Source organism: Anas acuta, chromosome 19 (assembly GCF_963932015.1).
Source record: "Anas acuta chromosome 19, bAnaAcu1.1, whole genome shotgun sequence".
Taxonomy (NCBI): domain Eukaryota; kingdom Metazoa; phylum Chordata; class Aves; order Anseriformes; family Anatidae; genus Anas; species Anas acuta.
In genome coordinates, this window is record NC_088997.1 from 4,858,392 (window position 1) to 4,877,252 (window position 18,861).

Below are 18,861 nucleotides of genomic sequence, written 5' to 3' on the forward strand. Positions count from 1 at the left end.
GCATCCTATCCTTGCTGTGTGTTTCTCAACACATGAATTCATATATAGCTTTTTTTTTTTTTTTTTAATATTAACATTCTCCTCTTCCCAACAATGTCTCTACTGAAGCTGCTGCAAGCTGTTTAGGTGAACTCAGTCTACCTTTTTATTCGTTGCTTCAGGGAACAATCAGCACCATACCAAGCACTGAAAAGCTTAGCAAATTCTGCCCTTGTGCAGAAATTATGAACGCCAGAGACACTGCATACAGAGATACATAGCTTGCTAGGATTTTTTTTTTATTATTATAAATTACTAGTTTGGGAGCATATGGTCACTGCAAAAAGAAAATACCTGCTTACAAATATTAAATTTGGGATGAAGAGGATACAATCAACAAGGTAAATTATCTATAAGTGCATGAGACAGCAAAAATATAACCACTTACCTATGGATCATATTGTGAGAATGCAAGTATGCTAATCCCTGGAGAGCACCATGGGTAATTGCTGCTATTTCCACTTCTTGCAATGGCTTTTTATGAACTTCAGGAAAGAATTTATTTGAAATTCAATATTAAAGAAAACAATGTAGTTTGCAGCATGCAAGTGAGTACTGTTAACAATGTAAACACAGAGAAAACACTAAAACTTAATTTTACTAGGTCCAGCATGAGAAGCAAATGTGCAATTTAAAAGTAGTTCACAGCATAAAATATACTCTATAATCAGATGTAATCTTTCACTGTAAAACAGCAGCTATTTACTATCAAGAGACTACTTTGCAACTGAAAACTACATTCTTGTCAGTTTGATGACAATTCTCCCAGATATGTTTGAAACTCAATTTTCCATCTAAGTTCCCAAACCCTAGAACTTTATGACAATTCAGACACAAATAAACAAACTGCAGCAATAAAGGTGACTCCCAGACAGCTCAGCCTTTTGTCCTGAAATGCTTCTGGCAAGGGAAGGAGATGAGCAACTTACTGAACACACATATTTCTTCCAAGAAAGTTCACTTCAAGAAGCCTGACAGAAAAGCAACCGTTTAACCAAAGATCCCATCAAGTAAAACCCTAATACTGCTGCAGTGCAATTTCGGTCAATAGGCCTACAGTTGTTAGTACGCATTAGGATCAACAGCAAGGGTTTTCAGAAATAAATCTTGAACTGCTGTGACATGAGAATCTCAAACTCAAAAGAAAATAAGGAGATGACTGACAACTTACTTAAAAATAATATGAAGTAAAGAAAAACTAGGCTTATCCAGGAAAGTTGATATTCTACAGAAAAACACCACATTCACATAAGAATTTCCCAAACTGTCTACACATACTCTTCTCCCAAAGGAAACTATGTACTCAGGGACCATTCCATGATCCTATAACATTCTACCTCTGTACTACTGATTTTCTGTCAAGTAAGCATGTGTGACATACCTTCTAGTAAGTCTGATGCTGATCCTAAACAATATTCCATAACAAGCTGTATGGGAAGAAATCAAAATAGTTGTTAGAAAACCTCTGATAGCAAATGCCGATTTTCTAGATTTTCCCACAGAAATCTAGAAATAATTACTGGTGCATAAAATGCAGCCTGGACTGTCGGTCTGCCCCATGTCCTGCAAGGAGGAGAAGGAGCTTGACATTTTATAACAACAGACTGCCCTTTAATAAACTCCATATGCTTAGAACTCCATAGCTTTTATGCAAGAAAGAAAGGCGGGTGAAAAAATATTCCAGAATATATTGTATCCACGAGAAGCAGCAAATTACTGTACTGCAAAACAAACCTATAATAAACAACAATGAAATGGTATTTAGAGTGACCAGCAAAAATCCTAGCACGGATTGTATGCTAAACTTAGCTGGGAATCAGCAGTGCTCAGCTACAACAATGCAAGTATTGCTTATAACATAAGCCCCATACTAGCACTGACCCCTCACACAAGAGCAGCTCTCACTGGAATTAGCACTGCCTTCTTGTGTAAGATACCAAGCAACAACACTTTTAAGGAAGGCAAGAACATTTTCAGAGCCAGTTATGTATTGTATTACATACCATATTCTATATGCATGTACCTAAGACAAATGTTAAACTGCACGTAACAAGCTTGTCAGAGTATTAAGGGGCTATTTAGAGATTTACTTCAGATTTTGTTCCAGTCAGATTTAAAAAAAAAACAAAAAAAACAAACAAAAAAAACACTAAAATTTTGTCCTACAGATTTATTGAAGCTGATACATGAACGCTACTTACAACTTAAAATATTGCTTCAGTGATGTGATTTCTTTAGTCCATAATACTAGAAAGACCTTGTCAATGAAAGGTGCTAAATCACATTTAGTTTGACAAGATTCTTCCTCTACATAACCAAACGCATCTATTCCTACACACAGTTTTAAGCAAACAAAGTCCAATAAACCACATTTAGTTTCAGGGTTTGTTTTTTTGTTTGTTTAAATCAAATGCCTGAAATTGGTTAGGAGATGACTGCCAGAGATAAAAACAGCTAGTTGGTTTTGTCACTAAAACACACGCAGAAAAAAAACCACCACCACAAACAAAACAGCAGAAGTAAACAATATACAACAGAAGCATTTAGTTAGATAGCAGAAATAACAATTCAAAACATACTTTGTTTACAATTATCAGTAGGGATTCAAGCCTATTCCATTAAAACACAATTGAACACTTACTTCTGGAACACATTCAGTCAACCTGTAAAGTACTGAACCGCTAACACTCAGGGGCATACCAAATGTTCTGTTCAGTGATCTCAAATATCCAATAAAGTTGACATATTTGTCTCCCAGGCAGTACCACTGAAATTCTCACTTTTCCTTAAAGTGAGAAAAGTGATGGAGATATTTTTTTTCCTCCAGTTTTTATTTATATTTTAAATACTCAGTCCACCAAGCTAAACACATCACAGTAACAGCACAGTCACCTGACTCTGCAAGTTAAAGGGAAAACTTTCTAAATCTTGTTTCCAAAAACTACGTGCAGTTTTGCTGAGCATCTCTAAGGTCCTTGGCTACACTTATCTGCGTCTGTGCAATGTAAATGTTCAGGTGCCTCTTTAGAGCCAGCTGGAGATATTTTAAAGCACCCTTAACCAAGGCAAGAGAAGTGCAGAGTGCAGCAGATGCTTACCCATGCTGTATGTTCCCGCAAATAGCAGCCTTTGTATTCTATACTGTTGGGGTGTTTTATTCTTTGGAGGAACTTGACTTCCTTAATAATATCCTGCCATTTCTGTAGGAAAAAAAAAGGAACAGAAAGACTTCATGAAACTGTTGGCTTATTTCCTTTGGTCAAGTTAGTATGTCATTTATTTATTTTAAAAGGCAGAAATCATCCTTAAATTCCAAATCAAAAAAGTTTCTATCAACACCATGATGCTCACTACTTAACTCCTCAACTGACCTACAAAATAAGAAGTTGATCAATTAAAATGTAGGGGAAGGATCTCTCTTCGATGTCATGTTTTGTGTTTATAGGTATGCATAGGATATACAGGTAAACACATGGTACCTGAGGAAGTCCTGAAAAAGAAGCAATCCTTTTCTAAGGGATACCATTTCTGCTGTCAAATCAAACATACATCCTGACCTGAAAAAGGTGTGGGTAAGTGTCCTTTGGCAGGATCAGCTGTCTCTCATTTAACTCTTATAAAGACTTATCCCTACTGGGAAGTGCACTGCACTGGATGATGCTCCATTTATCAGCTGCCAAATATCTACGTTCTTGATAACACTTCTCCATTACTAGTTTAATCCTTACAAGGAAAAATTTAACATGAGTTATCTTTCAATAAGGGAACAGTTTTGCAGGAGTAAAAGAATAAACAGATAAAACAAAATTCAGGTGTATGATAAGGGGAACTTTGCCAGTACAACTTAAAAGTACAGAAGAGGGCAAAATGTCATTTTCCAATATGTGCTTAGACACTTTCATTGCTCCCTTGGAGAAAATCACCAAGTCCTTCCATTTGCAGCACATTCACCCATCCTCAGGCAAGAAAAGCAGAAGCTGGAAAGTGCAATGGTAAAAACAAGAACTACTGGAAAAGATGTTCAAAAACAAATGCAGTAGCCGAAACCATTTAAGTATGCAGATGTCAACACGACAGTGTTGACACTGAAAATGTTTTTGAGAAAGAATATCAGTTCTGAAGTTAATCAGAAGCAGAGAAACCTCTCCCAGTAACCAAAAGGGTCAAAGGTTGTCTTTCAGGCCCTGTTGATCTCAACACCTCATGTGTGTGTGGCTTGCAGTCATCGATGGACAGAGGGTCCAGAGACTCAAATGCTTTGGAAAACATGTAAAAGCCCCCAGTCCTCCTCAATAAAAATGTTGAGGTTAGAGGCACGAATGAAATGAGAGAGCATGGTAGCAACTCACTGACTAAGTGCTTCTTAATACCAGAAATTTTATGAGAAGGACATTCATGCAGCTACGCTAATATAAATTTTCTCACTGACGCTCTCATTCCAGCACAAGGATGACCTGGTTGCCTTTGAGGTACTAAGCACTAAAAGCCAAAGCGAGGAAGCGCCACTCGAACTTCTTCTATATTGGGATGAGAGAGGCGATATATTAGTCAAGACTTATTCATGATTTCCTGAGCAAAAAAAGCTCTGAGATCACATTAGGAGCGCAGTGCTACATATTTCAAAGGTTTTAAACTTATTTTAAAAACGAAATGTGCTTATTTTAAGGAGTGATTTATCCCACCAATTATAAAATCTTATTAAGAAAATTAAGTAAATATAAACGATACCAGATTGCCCTTAATGAATTCTCTTTACACAGACTAGATCATAACTTTCGCAAACTTCTGAATAAAACAAATAAATATAGAAGTAAAATATAAAGCGTTTTAATCCTGGTCTTATTACTTTCTTCAAAATAAAGAAACATACGCATTGAAGACAAACAAAAGCTATTTCTGAAGCATGCACAGTTTGTTTCATTCATGTGAATAGAGTATTTATAGCTCACAGTAATTAAAACAGTAGGACAAGTAGTAAGTACAAATTATTCTTTCATCAGTACACAGTTAAACAAGTCACTGCAGTGACAAAATAGAAACATGCATAGCAAAATTAACTGTGAAGCTAGAATTTAGGAGTGCTGGAGACATTGCCACCTCTACCTCCTACACATATACATACAGACACACACAGAAAGGAGGCAATGCTTCAGCTCCTTGTAGCGCAGATGATCAATACACAAAAGGCAGCACAGAAAGCAACGAGTTGTTAGTCAAACTCATCAGTTAGACTGCTTCTGAGACTGGGATAAAGAGCATGGAGGGAGGACTCAACTATAAATGCCTCGAACAATATGCTTGCAATAAATACTTCTGCTGAAAAAATGGCACCCGAACTTAATAGATGTCATTACCAGAAATACCAAATCAGCTGTTCACGTCTTGTTGGGCTTTTCAAGAATCTGTATTAGCACTTAAACGCTTGAAGTATAAAATCAATTATCTCTGTTAAGCGTCTTAAGAAAAAACACACATCCAGGGTGGCCAAGAAAACATTTAACATTTAAATCTCGGAGGCCTACTTTTACAGATCACTCTGCAAGGGCTACCTTAATCCCCTGCTCTGACAGCTCTTCCCTGATTGTGCTGCTGTTCAGGTTTTCACACTCATTCATTCACTGTTGCTTTTTGCTTTTGTTTTAGCTCCTCCTCAAGAGTCATTTCAGGGAAGGATGCATTCTGCCTTACTACTTTGTAGAATGCAAAATTCTCTCTCAATCTTTCACTGCTGCATCCGTTGCTGTAATTCCTAATCAATTTTCGTACAGTAAGCAAAATGGTAATGGTAAGGGAAAAAGGAATTCAGAATTGGATGTCTAAGGGCAAAACGACAACTCCTTTTTTTAAGATTGAATACAAACATAACAAACATACTATGTGGCCCTGCAAATGTGCACTTCATGTCTGAAAGCAATGAGCCCTACTGACGTTTCCCAGGAGCAGATTAGACAGATACACACTGTGAACAGTAAACAAATTTGTTTTGTTTATACAGTCTCCCCATTCACCTTTACAGTTACAGGGAAGATCTCTCTTGCTGTAGCTGAAGCTAATTAAAATCATCCCACATAATAAGCATTTGCAGAGGTCAAGGTTTAATACGCAGGATATTCTACATACCTCATTGGACTGCTTCCCACTATATGACATTTTCTTGATGGCCACCACTTCATTGGTGCGCACATCACGTGCCTGAAACACGAAAACATGAGGCATCAGTTTCTTCAAATCATCATTTCCCATAGGATGTAAAACAAACACACACAGGGAGTTAACTCTGGCAGAAGCAAAGAAAAATCTTTATCCTTTTTTTTTTTTTTTTTTTTTTAAACTTTTATAGGGAGTAAAAACTAAAATGTCTTCCAAGGGGTGTGACTGCTGCATCTATGAGAAATCTGTGAGACAAGGTGCAACAATTTTCTGTGTTCAGCGTTCAGCAAGTCTCTGCAGGAGCTGAATGCCATCACTCCTAAACTAAAAATCATAGCTTATAAAAGCAGCTGCAATTCCAGCAAGATGGATCCTTTCTAAATCAGCTTCTCTCACATCCCAGGTAGATTCCAGACAAAACAGAAGCGAGGCTCAGCCCCCTTATTCCATCTCAAACACAAGCAAAGATGCCACAGGATGCGCAGGAGACACCTGCTCTAGCTGGTGGCTTTCTTCCCAGTGCTCACAAATAAGCTGCCGTGTCCTGAGGGAAGAAAGATCCTACAGAGATGGCAGCACTCTACGCGACCCATCTTCAGGCTCCAGCTCAGACTTTCATTTTCTTAGCCTAATAACGCTGTTGTTTATACTGCAGAATAAATGCACGTGGTTTTTCACACATCAACAATCCAAGATAAGATGAGTTTTGTTTAATTCAGCACCAAAGAGTGGCCCAGGTGCAGGGCCCAGCACCGCTTCACCCCGCTGGGATGTCGGTGCCAACCCCAACCCCAGCCTGCACCCCTGAAGGGTTTGGGTGGCACAGCACTGGGGGGAAACTCTGAGCCTCTGATAAGCATCATCAGCTTGGATACGAAGCCAAATGATATAAATCAAAGTGATGTGCATCGCCGAACTCGCTGATGACTGATGAAAACGCTGATTTGTAATGTATTGGTACTACCATGCACAGCCTATCAGGACAGGGATTAATGAAGTATGAGGACTCTGCCTTTTGTAAAAAGGGTTTTCAGTCATATTTTAATTCTGTCATTCATTGAAAAAAGGCTCCCAGAGTTCCCTGTCAGTCTTGATTTCAGCCAGCTATGAGATGCTGGAACCAACACTATTTTTAGTTTTCTTTCTGTCGGAGAGGACACTCCCTGCAGCCCTGCTGATACTGCAATATTTTAAGATTTGAGGGGGGGGTCTGCTTTTATGTTTGTTTGTTTTTTAAGCAAAGAAGAATAAATTTTTAACTCCTAGACCTTTTACTAATTATAGGCAATCTCTGAGACATTCGAGCCAGTGAAGAGCTGCAATAAAGCAGGCAAGCAAAATACTACAGTGGAGCAGAAGGAGCACAGCGCTAACAAAAGAGAGTGGGTTATTCTTCTGCTCCATCTGCAGTGTTCCCGTGTAGTAGGTTTCCTGTGTCAAATGAAAGCTATTATTACATTGCAGAACATGGAGTAGGGTGAGGACAATACCAAAATGATTCAGAGGTGCCAGACTTGCAGTTTCTAAGAAACTAAACCCATGAGGTGAACCAGCAAAAGTCGTGTTAATTATAAAATAAACTTTTGTTGTTGTTGCACTATTGCAGGATGTTTAATGTGACAGAAACAAAGAAGAAAAAAAGAACAGTTTCTCTGATGTGTTAACTTAGCCAATTAGCACGTAAGATAAACATATCACCCCCTTTTGGGGATCACTAGTAAAAGGAAAGACAGGATCTGGATTGTTCTACTTGTTCATTACTCCCACATCTATTTATCATCAACATTTTGGGCCCAGGCTGTATGCAACGAAAGCAGACTGGTGGCAGGGTGCTAAATATCAGAAAACCCAAGCAAGCCACCACTGGCTGCATTTGCATAACACCTGGAGCCCTTCTTCGCTGTAGGGGGACTGAAGAGAGACAACCCCACAGCTGACACCCCAGAGAATGTTAAAATCACAGTTTTGCTTGGTTTTTTTTTTTTTTTTTTTTTTTTGTTTGTTTTGTTTTTTTCCAGTTTTTCAAGATCACAAGGAAACTTAAAAGACAGTTCCTAGACAAAAGCCATGAAGTTTTTAGACGCCAGCTGACTTCATCCAACCAAACCAGGCTTGCTTTATGACAGACATTTAGGGGCATATATCCTCTGAAAACTCCATACAAAGGTTTAAAATCTGGTGCCCCTGAGCAGTGACACAAGCCAAGCACGAGCAAACAAAAGGTGGAGTATGTCATCAACTTTGTAATATGTTTTTAAGCAGTTATTTACTGTAATCCAATATTACACTGATTAGATAAAATTTAATAGTTTACATTAGCAGAATCAAAATCCTGTTAAAGAAACTTGATTTTTTTTATTTTTTTTCCAGCTATACAGAATAATAAAGGACCCAAAACATGTGCCCTCTACCTCATTTCTTTACGCTTATTTCACCTAAACTAATTTTTTCTCCCAGGCCGCCCATCCCACCTTTTGGGTTTCTGCTTGAGATACCAAGCATCATGTGGAACAGTTTCGGATTCCAGCTCTTAGTATTACTGGCAACAAAAAGATACCATAATACAATATTGGTATAGGTTAAAACTTTGTAGCACACAAATAACAACAGTTTATCTTCTCTGCTGGAAACACTCCCTTATTTAGCAAAAATAGAGTCCCCCAAACAGACATTAGCACAGTTTGCAGGTTATCTCCGGCTGAATGCTGGCTTTGCATACTCATGTGGTGCATGCATTCCTTTGTAAGTTACAGTATTTCTGTAAAACTTCAATAATATTCCCACTTAGCAGGAAGACAGATTTTGTGTTCCTTCCTTTCATTGCCACGCTTTAAGCAAATGAGTGAAGTAAAGGCCGCAGGTGAGTACTGCTCCATTCGAAAACATTTCCTCCTCCAGATCTGTTCCCAGACACTGGCAGCTCCTAGTTTTAAGCAGGGAACAAAATTAAGAAGCTTTTCCTAATTAGTTCATCTGTGCTGCATTAAATTTGTGCTGGAAGGTTCCCAACATGGTCTGCTGCAATTATTACCAATGAATAGGCACCTCATAAAATACTGACACAAATGGCTTTCTGAAGGAACATTGGCAGGTTTGGCCACACCTCCTGTAATTATAAACGTGAAAAGGTTTTCTGAGGAAAATGGTTTTTTAATGAAGGTCTCGCAGTGTGCACTCGGGTTAACATACAGCAACCTGCACATGGGGTTACCACGAAATATCCCACCTCCAGTCGAGCTCTACAAGCAGCCTGGGAGAAACTACTGGCCAGACGCTCACATCGAGTAAATTTTGTACAGATAAATACTGGGATTCTTGCTTGCAGTAGGGAAGGAGGATGTGACAGGCCCAAGTATAACAAAAGCACCAACGTTCAGGTGTCAAATACAAAGAATGTCTTTAAGGGAGCCTGTGGGGTATGCACGAAGGGAGAGAACTCTATTTCTCTCAAGGAACAGGAGATGACAAGGAGACAATCAAATCAAAAGAAGTGCATTGGCGATCAGAAATGATGGAGCCAAAGTACGTTTTTTGATTTGCAGAAAAATCCCTACTTGCCACATAACCTAAAAGCACTGGACAAGGGCCATGTCTCCCGTTTTTCCTTTCTGTTTGAATGCAAACACCTTAAAGATGCTGTCAGCCTGTGAACAGGCAGACTGTGCAGACATAAAAGAAAATCCTTCTTCCCCAAGCACCATACAAAGATTCACACAGCTTCTTTTCCTCAACAATTTCAAAAAAAATTCTCTGTCCACAGTTTGAAGACAAAAGGAAACACAGCTGCAATTCACGAGCCACGAGGCTACTTACAAAATAAACTGCTCCGAAGCTTCCATGGCCAATCTCTCGGAGATCTGTGAAGAGCTTTTCTGGATCTTCTTTGAAGAAGAGCTCTGCAATTTCGGGGTCCTTCAGGCTGCCCGCTCGGCTGGTTGATGGCATCCTGCTGGGCAGTTAGCCGACCGACTATCTGGGTTTAAAGTGCTGCCTCAACCCTTGGCTCATCTGTATGAATGGAGCCTCTTCAGCATGGATCACTGCAAGAAAAAGATGGCAAAGCCTTCACTGGTTATCCTCTGCTCAAAGACACCGAAACAAAGCAGCGGAGGACCAGCCTCCAGTTCTTCCACAGCAAGCAACCCCCTTACACGAAGCAGCGCAACCTATCTGCCGGGATGTCAAAGTCCCACTGAGGCACCGATCAGGTATTTATTTCTACAGAACACAATTTGAAATCAAAGCACAAAACGAGGCGCATTCCTGCCCCAGCATCTGCTCAGCCCCCTGCACAGGGGTCAGCAGAATCACGGTGATAACCAATTTGCCACTAGCGAGCCCGTATTACTCCGATATCCCCTCCCTGAAGAGTTACACATGCCATTAAATTCCTGGTGGACTTCCTAAAGTGGACCACAACTGCATGTTCAGACCCCGCTGGGGACGCACGGAACCTCTCCTGTTTACATTTTGCTGTCATTTACTGAAAACGCGCCTTGGAGCCCGTCCATTTCATAACACATCATGAGATTGTGCTCAAATCTTCCCGTCTCTTAGCTACAGGTGAAAGCCACACAGCCATCGCCAGTGAAACGTCTGCTTTTTCATCCTAGGGTAAGAGCCCGAGGATTGGGATGTCCTCTCGGTTCCCCGCAGATTATCACCAATAAACCCAACCCCGTGTCACTGGCAGACAGCTGCTCACACAGCTCCCTTCCTTCACACAACCCTTATCTGGTTGAGACTTGTACTTCTTTTAATTCATATTTTACATCTCAAAACCTACCCTTAAAGTTTTACATCTTTATGGCAGAAAAAAAGGCACTGAGTTGAATCAATCTATCTATTGCTGTCCATTTCTCCTCCTTCCCAGGACAGTGAGAGCTCCACCTTTCTCCAAGCCTCCAGACCATCAATGAATCATTTGTTTTCCCCTCCCTGCGGGGCGATTCTGACATGGAAAAAGCCATACCCCTGCGTGTTTGTGCTCGGTGGTACTCTCCTCTAGACGGATGCAGCACGTGGAAGTGCCAAAGACTGCCTGCTCCTTGTTAGTTCAAACAACTGCCAGCACGGCTACAAGGAGCGCGCGATCGTGCGAGAGGCAGCCAAGACGTACCTAGCTGTAACTGCAAGGTTCTCCAGCTTTTCTCCTGAAGACATGCGTGGGAGAGGGAAGGCAGAGCAGGGAAGCGAAATCCAGCATTTTCATAGCTCTCCTCCAAGCAGATTCAACAAGATTTATAACGCAACCCTGGATGTGTTTCCACGCTAGCCCACTCTCGGGGGCCGAGGGAGAAAACGGGATTGGAATCCCAGCGGTGGAGCAAGTACAAAATCCATGCAGAAGCCATGCAGCTGTTCACAGCTCTGCCGTACCCCTCTCACGAGCGTGCACAGGCGCATTTTGTATCAATGCCAGCATCGTCGTGGGAGCCTTCAGCCCGTTAGCACAGGACACAGCTGACGGAGCGGGGCTGGGTGCACGGGAACAGGGCTGCCACCTCCCCACCTTCCCTTGCAGGAGGCAGTAACTCAGGCGGTGTGGGAAGGGAAATCGATAGCCACGACTCAGCCCCTACCTGCAGCACGCTACGTTTCTGGAGACTGCAAGGCAAGTTGGGTTTTGTTGTTGTTTTTCGTCCTTTCTTTCAAAGGAGCCAACAATATTCCACTTGATTCCAGCCCTAACAAGCACATAACACTGAAAGACAACTGTTTCGCATTTACAGCCCCGGCCGAAACAATAGACAAAAAGCATCAGTCAGAGGAGGGAGAGAAAGGGGCTGGGGGAAGGGAGCTGATAACCAGAGCACACTCAGTGTTATTGAAGGAATGCTTCTTGGATCGACGGTAATGATGTCATGTTCCATCTTTTAAGAAGCATCGGATTCTTACAAAAAGGACATTGTTGTTCAAAAGCAACTGCTGCGATCCCAGAATGCCCTTTTCCCTACATCTGTTAGTCAGAGGGGCTAGGCTTGGATAAACCTGCTAATATGGCCAGCAGTCACACGAGCCAGCGGAGGAGAAAGCCCTGCACACACACGGCCAGGACCCCTCGCAGCCTCCGCTCAGCCTCCCTCCCAGGCGGCACCCAGGGGCCAGGCTGGGCCCACTGGGGTGAGCTCCAAGTCCTGCGAGCAGCAAGGCAGACGTCCTTATCCCTGTTCTTGGAAGTAACTGCTGCTTGGAGATGTGCGAGGGTAAAACCACCGGGTATTAAGAACTTGAAGAGAGTAGGCACAATGGGAAGGTGACGCTACGCTCGTCATCCTACCTGCTCACACGGATCAATAAAATGCATCAACGTAAAGTCCATCCTTAAAGCTGCCTGCAGTGCTCCTGTTTTTAAGGAGGTGAGAACACCAAAGCTCCCCAGATATCTTTTTGCCCGGACAACATGCCCGGCTTGCCAAAGCCTGGCCAACCCAGCAGCCGACACGCTCAGCCCCCTCGTGCAGAAACAACACCTGAATGCTTTGGGGAATGGATGTTAGGTCAAGGACCACGCGATGTGGCCATCACCTTATTGTAAATGTATTGAAAATACAGAAGAACCTTAAGAAAAAAAATCAAAATGAAACTGCAGCTAAACTGCACCGAAAATTAAATTACAGACCGCCAAGCAGCTGGTTTCTAAATGACAGTCAAGTCGCAGTTACATATTTCACATTCTTCCACCCGGGCTGTCTCTTTCCTGCAGCTCCGGGGTCGGCGCAGCCCTCCCATTACACCCAGTTGCTCCCAGTGGACAGGACCAGTCGCCTCATGGTGGTGGTGGAGGTCTGGAGGCCGACAGATGGGTCCCCTGGGTGCCTGCACCGCTCACTGCCACCCGGGGGGCATTTGGTGTGTGTGCTGCAGTGAGGTGAAGCCCCCTGCTCTGCCCCATTGGTACTCGTACCCAAAGGAAGGGACAGAAAAAACATCTCACGGCGTACAACACCACGATCCCTACTGCGACTGGTTCCACTTGTAACCACCCAGATGCTGGAGGAGGCAAAAAGGACTCGAAACAAACCAGGGCTGGAGCAAAGCACAAGTCCAGACCAGCTCTATTTTCACGTATTGGGCCGAACTAGATTGACTGGCTGGCTACCATTACTAGTACTAATGGCACTGATTACAGGCCAAAATACTTTTATCAAATTACTTTCATCTGAACAACTGCCAATTAGCAGAAACTGCGTGCACGCATCCACAGCAGGCCATGAATAAGGCGTCGCGTTCCCTGTAATCGTGGCCAGGCTAAAAGCACACGCACGCCTTGACCCGCGGCCCGAAGGAAGCTGGAAGGTGCGGAAGGGGTAAGACCTGTTCCCTTGGGAGCTCTGCCTCCCGTCTGCCGGGCCATCCCCTGCTCCAGCCGGACCCAGCCCTGTGACTAAGTCCCCCCGGGATCCTGCAGAGCACGAGCAGTGCTCTGCTGTATTTATGTCCCTCTTGAAGGCTTACACTACAGCAACTCTAGAGAAATTAGGAGAAATAATGCTGGGTGCACATCTAGCGAGGCTGGTCAGGCTGCTCCTGTCCATGCTGCACCCAAACACCCGACCTCCAGCACCCCAAGGAGCTGTTCCCATTAATAAACCAAGGCACCGGGTCTGTGCTGCCAACGAGAGGCAAGCCTACTCACCGAGACTTCCACCTACCTGCCCTGCAACTCCTCAGTCTCCCATCCAAACCCAGCCACGATGATGACCACAGGCACCAGGCTACACGAAGCACCACTGCCTCAAAGCACTTCCAGTTCCTTCAGATGGTTCAGAAGTTCGTGGAGACCCAAACGTGACAGCTAATGCACGGGCTGCCTTGTAGGATATTAGCATTAAAAAGCAGCGCACGCTGTCCCTACAAATGAAGTTTCAAAGAACCAACATATTCAACATCCTTCGGCTTCTCTAAGTAGGAATATTATAACTGGGGTTAAAGAAACATCACGGGAGCTTGAAATGGAAGCAGTGAGCAGATTTCTGCACGGTAACGCAGCCCACCACCCTGCCTCTCTCCATCTCGCTGGGTACCGGGGGCACACCGCAAGGGCTCCGGCAATGGCTAACGAGGACAAGAGGAACGCTTTCCTCCATCACTGACCTACAAACAAGCAATTATTTGCTGTTTGAGATGTAAATCTTGCTTCATGTTACAGTCATCTGCCACGCGATACACTTAGGACAGCAAAACTAATAAAAACTTATCCTTAACATCAAGTGTAGGTACACTAGGTATGTCTCCCTGATAACGTGTGCATCAGGCTTAAGGACCTGTTCAGGAGGCCACTACCTGTGATTTTTAGGGCTGCACTCTGCCAGCAGACAATAAGGAGAATAAAATATTCAGCACAAACACACCAGTCCTCTGATAACTCCTTAATCAAACTACGGAACTGGGGGAACAAACACACAGCCCACCACCATAATTTGGAAACTGGTATTTAGTTTTTATTCCTTTAAGCATCTCCGTTGCATGCAGCGCAAACACTTGCTAAATTTTGGAGTCATTTCCTCTGCTAGGACCTAATGCAAAAGCATCAAATAGATGGGCAACGAGTGCATCATGCCACTGTCAAGAGGGAAAAAGGATTTTCTCTCACTTGCATATGGGTCAGATCCAGGGAGTGTATGAAGCCGAGATTAAATTATCCACTCAACACACTATTAAAATTTTCCTGAATGGCTTCCAGCTGACACTAAAAATTTCCACCACTTTCATAAATATGGTAAACTGGAACTATTGAAAGAACTGACTTTGATTTTTTTTTTCTTTTACTTACAATTTATCCTAAAGCAAGAGTTAGATGGTAAGAATGCTTAAAATACCGACTCGGAAATTTCTGTTCGCTTTCAGTACAGCACTGAAGCCTTGACTTACAGTCCCAGTATTTTATATTTTTTAAAGGAGCAGACAAAACATTTTTAAATACAGTCTGAATAGAAACAAATAAGGTTAAAAAAAAAAAAAAAGCTACATTATAGAAAGCAAGTTGCTGACTGTACACAAAACGTGCAGCAGTCGCTATTTATGCATTTTCAGGCAATTTCCTAAATACGAACCACACAGCATCCCAACCAGATACACAGCACGTGGGAGCTGTCTGCTCACACACCGCGCAGGGCAAACCTCAGCTGGACTTTGAAGAAAGGAGTTGCCCAGCAGGTAGAGGAAGTTTCTTCTCTGACTCCCAGCCGAGCTGCCAAAGAGGCTCTCCTGGCTCCCAACTACGTAGCCCAGGCATCACTTCAGCAAGACTCCTCTGCCGAGCCCAGGAGGCTGAGCTCGAGCTGTTAGAAGCCTGATAGCAAAACACCCAATCTACACCACTACAAAACGAGGCCACGGTGTATGCAAAGAGAAGGCAGCACGATGAACAGCTATGTAGTGTCTGAGGCAAGAGATAGAAATGGTTTGTGCTGCTTTGGCACCTACCCCTCCAAGACATGGGACACAATTCCTCCTTCCAGCAAGCTTGCCCAAACAATATACCTGTTACCTGATTTAAAAAAAAAGAAAAATAAAAAGTCCTGCCAAGTCACCAAGTGCTGTGGATGTTCCTTAAAACATCTCTCAACACTGGCTCTGGCCCACCCAGTCTACTCTTTTTTCCTGTTCTGATAAAAGTGGAGAACATCTCCAGTGGCTCAATGTGGAAAACCAGTTATTCTCTGCTCACTGCAGAAAAAGACCATTTCCTTCAGCAGCTAAAAATCAGTTTCCTGTCCGTGCTCAATTACACCGTGGCAGATGGTACCAAAACAGGTGCATTCTAGGTGACTCTCACAGCGGAAAGCCTATCAGCATCTTCAAGCCTCACAAAATGACTGATTTTAGCACTCGATTCATGTGAAACCACACACCGCAGAGTGCTTGTGTACTTGGGTAAGCCTTTCCCATCAAGCTAACAACATGCTTCTCCTTCTAGTTCTGCAATTTGGAAGTCTTCCTAGAGTGGTAATTAAGGGAAAAAAATCCCCGAAATGAAACAAGAAAAACCTGGAGATGCAGCAAGTGGCATTTTGCTCCTCCCGTGCCCTGGAAGAGGGGCAAGAGGCACTGAGGAACATCTTCCTTGGGATCCTGCTGACTGCCTTCTGCTGTTTAGTAGCGAGCTGCTGCTGAGATGAAAAAATGCTGACAATGTCATGAACTTGCCCTTCTGATCCATGATCCTAAAATCACTGGTTTTGGAATGCTTGTTCTCCACCAGGACCACCTGCCACTAAGGAAAATGGAGGTGCAGATGGATGGTGCTGTATCAGAGGCTGTTAGAAAGGTGTTCAACATTCAGGGGAAAAAAAAAACATCCAAAATGTTGTCACTAAACTGATTAAAAAAGGAACCACCCTGAAAATTACGCCAACCACAGGCAACACAAAGACACGTGGGAATGGGCTGAGAAGAGGGGAATGCAGGCAGTAACTGTGGACCACGGAAAGCCCCACTGCAACACTGTTCTCTGCACTGGCACCTCAGTCTCGAGCTTGTACTTGAGAATATATACAGGAAAAGGGGAAAGACAAGAGTGTGTCTGCCAAGGGCTGAAGCAGGTGAGATCTCACAGCCTCCACAAAGCTCTACAATCCCACATGCACCTGGGCACCATGACTGCTGCTCACTGCGAGTGATCCGAGGTCCTCCTTTGCAGCAGAAGTTTACAGCAAAGAACGGTCATAAAATGCTGGCCCCTTTATACCTTCCGCATTCCCGTCCGTATGTATTTGTAGAAGGAAAAGATTATAAGGGTAAGAAGAATTCGTAGCTGGGTATTGTGGTGAATTCTGGCAGCTTTTTGTCTGTGTGAGCAGCCACGTTCAAACAGCCTTTTCTTCCCCAACATGATAAATTCTTCTTCTTCTGACAAAGCAAGCCTATCACTCCTGTAAGATTCCTTTTTCTACTTTAAAAAAGATTTTTGAGGAATGGTTCTCTCCTGGAAAAACCTCTTTGCAGATTTTTTTTTCTCCTTTCTTTCTCTGCTTCGCTACCTGTATTTTTTTCTTGTATTATACTTCTTCACAGAATAGCCTCAGGAAGATACTTTTATCTCGGAGTACTGCTTGCATTTGCCTTATACATGCACTTGTACACTGTGCGGCTTACTTTGATTTCCTCTCAAGATTCTGACACTAAAACGTCCATCATAACTCCCTGAATTACTTACCCCAGCACACTTTCTGATCCAGTTGAGCTGTTCTGCTTGGATGTTTACTTTCCAGGAATGTCACGAGCAAAAGTCAGAAAGTTAAGTTTCCCATAGCCCAGGATCGTCTTCTGGGTTGGGTGCAAGTGTTTATTAGGATGATCTGCACCAGCAGTAAGCCAGCAGCGATTACCAAAGCAACAATTACCCTGTGCTTTCCATTTTGTTTTGTGTTCTCTATTTCTATTACTTAAAATAGGCAGAAAAGATAATTATCTAGGTAAGCCTGTTCCTGTGCTAAAGACAGATACTCTGAAGAAACTGAATCTATTTTCACAACAGTTACACATGCCAGTTACAAACAAACACGAGTACACCTAACACTATCAGCAATCTTGGAAATATTGCTTTTGTTAACTGGCAATTTCTGCAGCGTCACTCACCCAAGAAACACAAAATCTGTCACTGATCTCACGGCTCAAACAACACAAAGAAAACACCTTACTGATGCAGTTGAAAGAAACATTAATACCAAAAAGCATCTTGTATTTTTTCCTCCTTATTAAAGCAAAAACCTTCAATTGGATCAAGTTAGGCCTACACAAAAGCTGAAAAATGGCCAGCGTTTGCTTCCCAAGGACCAATGTCAGGTACTCCAGGAAGCGCTAACCACAGCCTGGCATAGCCAGCACTAACATCTCCCGAATCCCTTTGCTTGTGATAGTTCTGGTATATTTATTATGAAGGTCAGCTCTAAATTTAGCAATTCCTTAGGCTAGCAAAGCTATGAGGAAGACAACTGGAAAAAAAATGAAATCTTCTGCCGCCTTCTTTAGCAGTTCATTAAGTTCTGCCAGCTACTTACCTTTACGTGGTGAAGCATCGCACCAAAACGTGTTCTGCACTGAATCACCTGCAGACAGCTCGTGCCCACCTCTCTCAGCTGGCACTGCAGTGATTGAGGAGTGTGAGGTTTGACGGCTGTAGCACAGGAGATGCTGCTCAGCGGCCAGGAGGAGGTTGGTGAGCAGCCAGCTGATGGGAGTCCATCAGGTCCAGAGGGAAAAATACTGGGAAACTCCAGCTGCCCATAAAAGAAACTAGAGCCAGATGTCCTAATGGAACTGGAGCTTTAAGAAACCTTTTCTTGACCCCTAAACCAATTCTGCCCCAGAACAAGGAATACAGTAAACAAGCAAATTAGCTGTTTTGGACTCAGACTCAGAAATAAGCCACTAAAGCCCACAATATAGGCAATTACCCTTGAGAAAAGAAGTAATTAAAAAGTTTCAGTATCATACCCAGTTTCAGAAAGGAGGCCTGAAAGGAAGCAATTTGAAGTCTCTCTGACCAGTAAGAACAGGAAAACATTTAAATCGTGCATGCAATCAAATTCAGTGGGACACAGCTCCAAATCTTCCCTGAGCAAGCAGAAACCTGGGGACACTGAAGCCAGCAGCAAGGATCTGGGATTGAAATTAAATCGGACTGAGAAATCCAAGAGAGAACTGGAAGATTCTGTGGGAACTGTC

At 42.8% G+C, this 18,861-nt stretch overlaps 1 protein-coding gene across 1 annotated transcript in view; it reads right to left on the bottom strand.

The window, feature by feature from the left end:
• TAOK1 (TAO kinase 1) overlaps positions 1–18,861 on the bottom strand; it is a 65,310-nt gene that overhangs the window by 26,288 nt on the left and 20,161 nt on the right. The window contains exons 2-6 of the mRNA XM_068656048.1: positions 10,003–10,229; positions 6,160–6,231; positions 3,138–3,239; positions 1,421–1,466; positions 428–524 (exon numbers count right to left, since the gene is read on the bottom strand). Coding sequence (XP_068512149.1) covers positions 428–524; positions 1,421–1,466; positions 3,138–3,239; positions 6,160–6,231; positions 10,003–10,134 — 449 coding nt within the window. The 5' untranslated portion in view covers positions 10,135–10,229. The remainder of the gene's footprint in view (positions 1–427; positions 525–1,420; positions 1,467–3,137; positions 3,240–6,159; positions 6,232–10,002; positions 10,230–18,861) is intronic.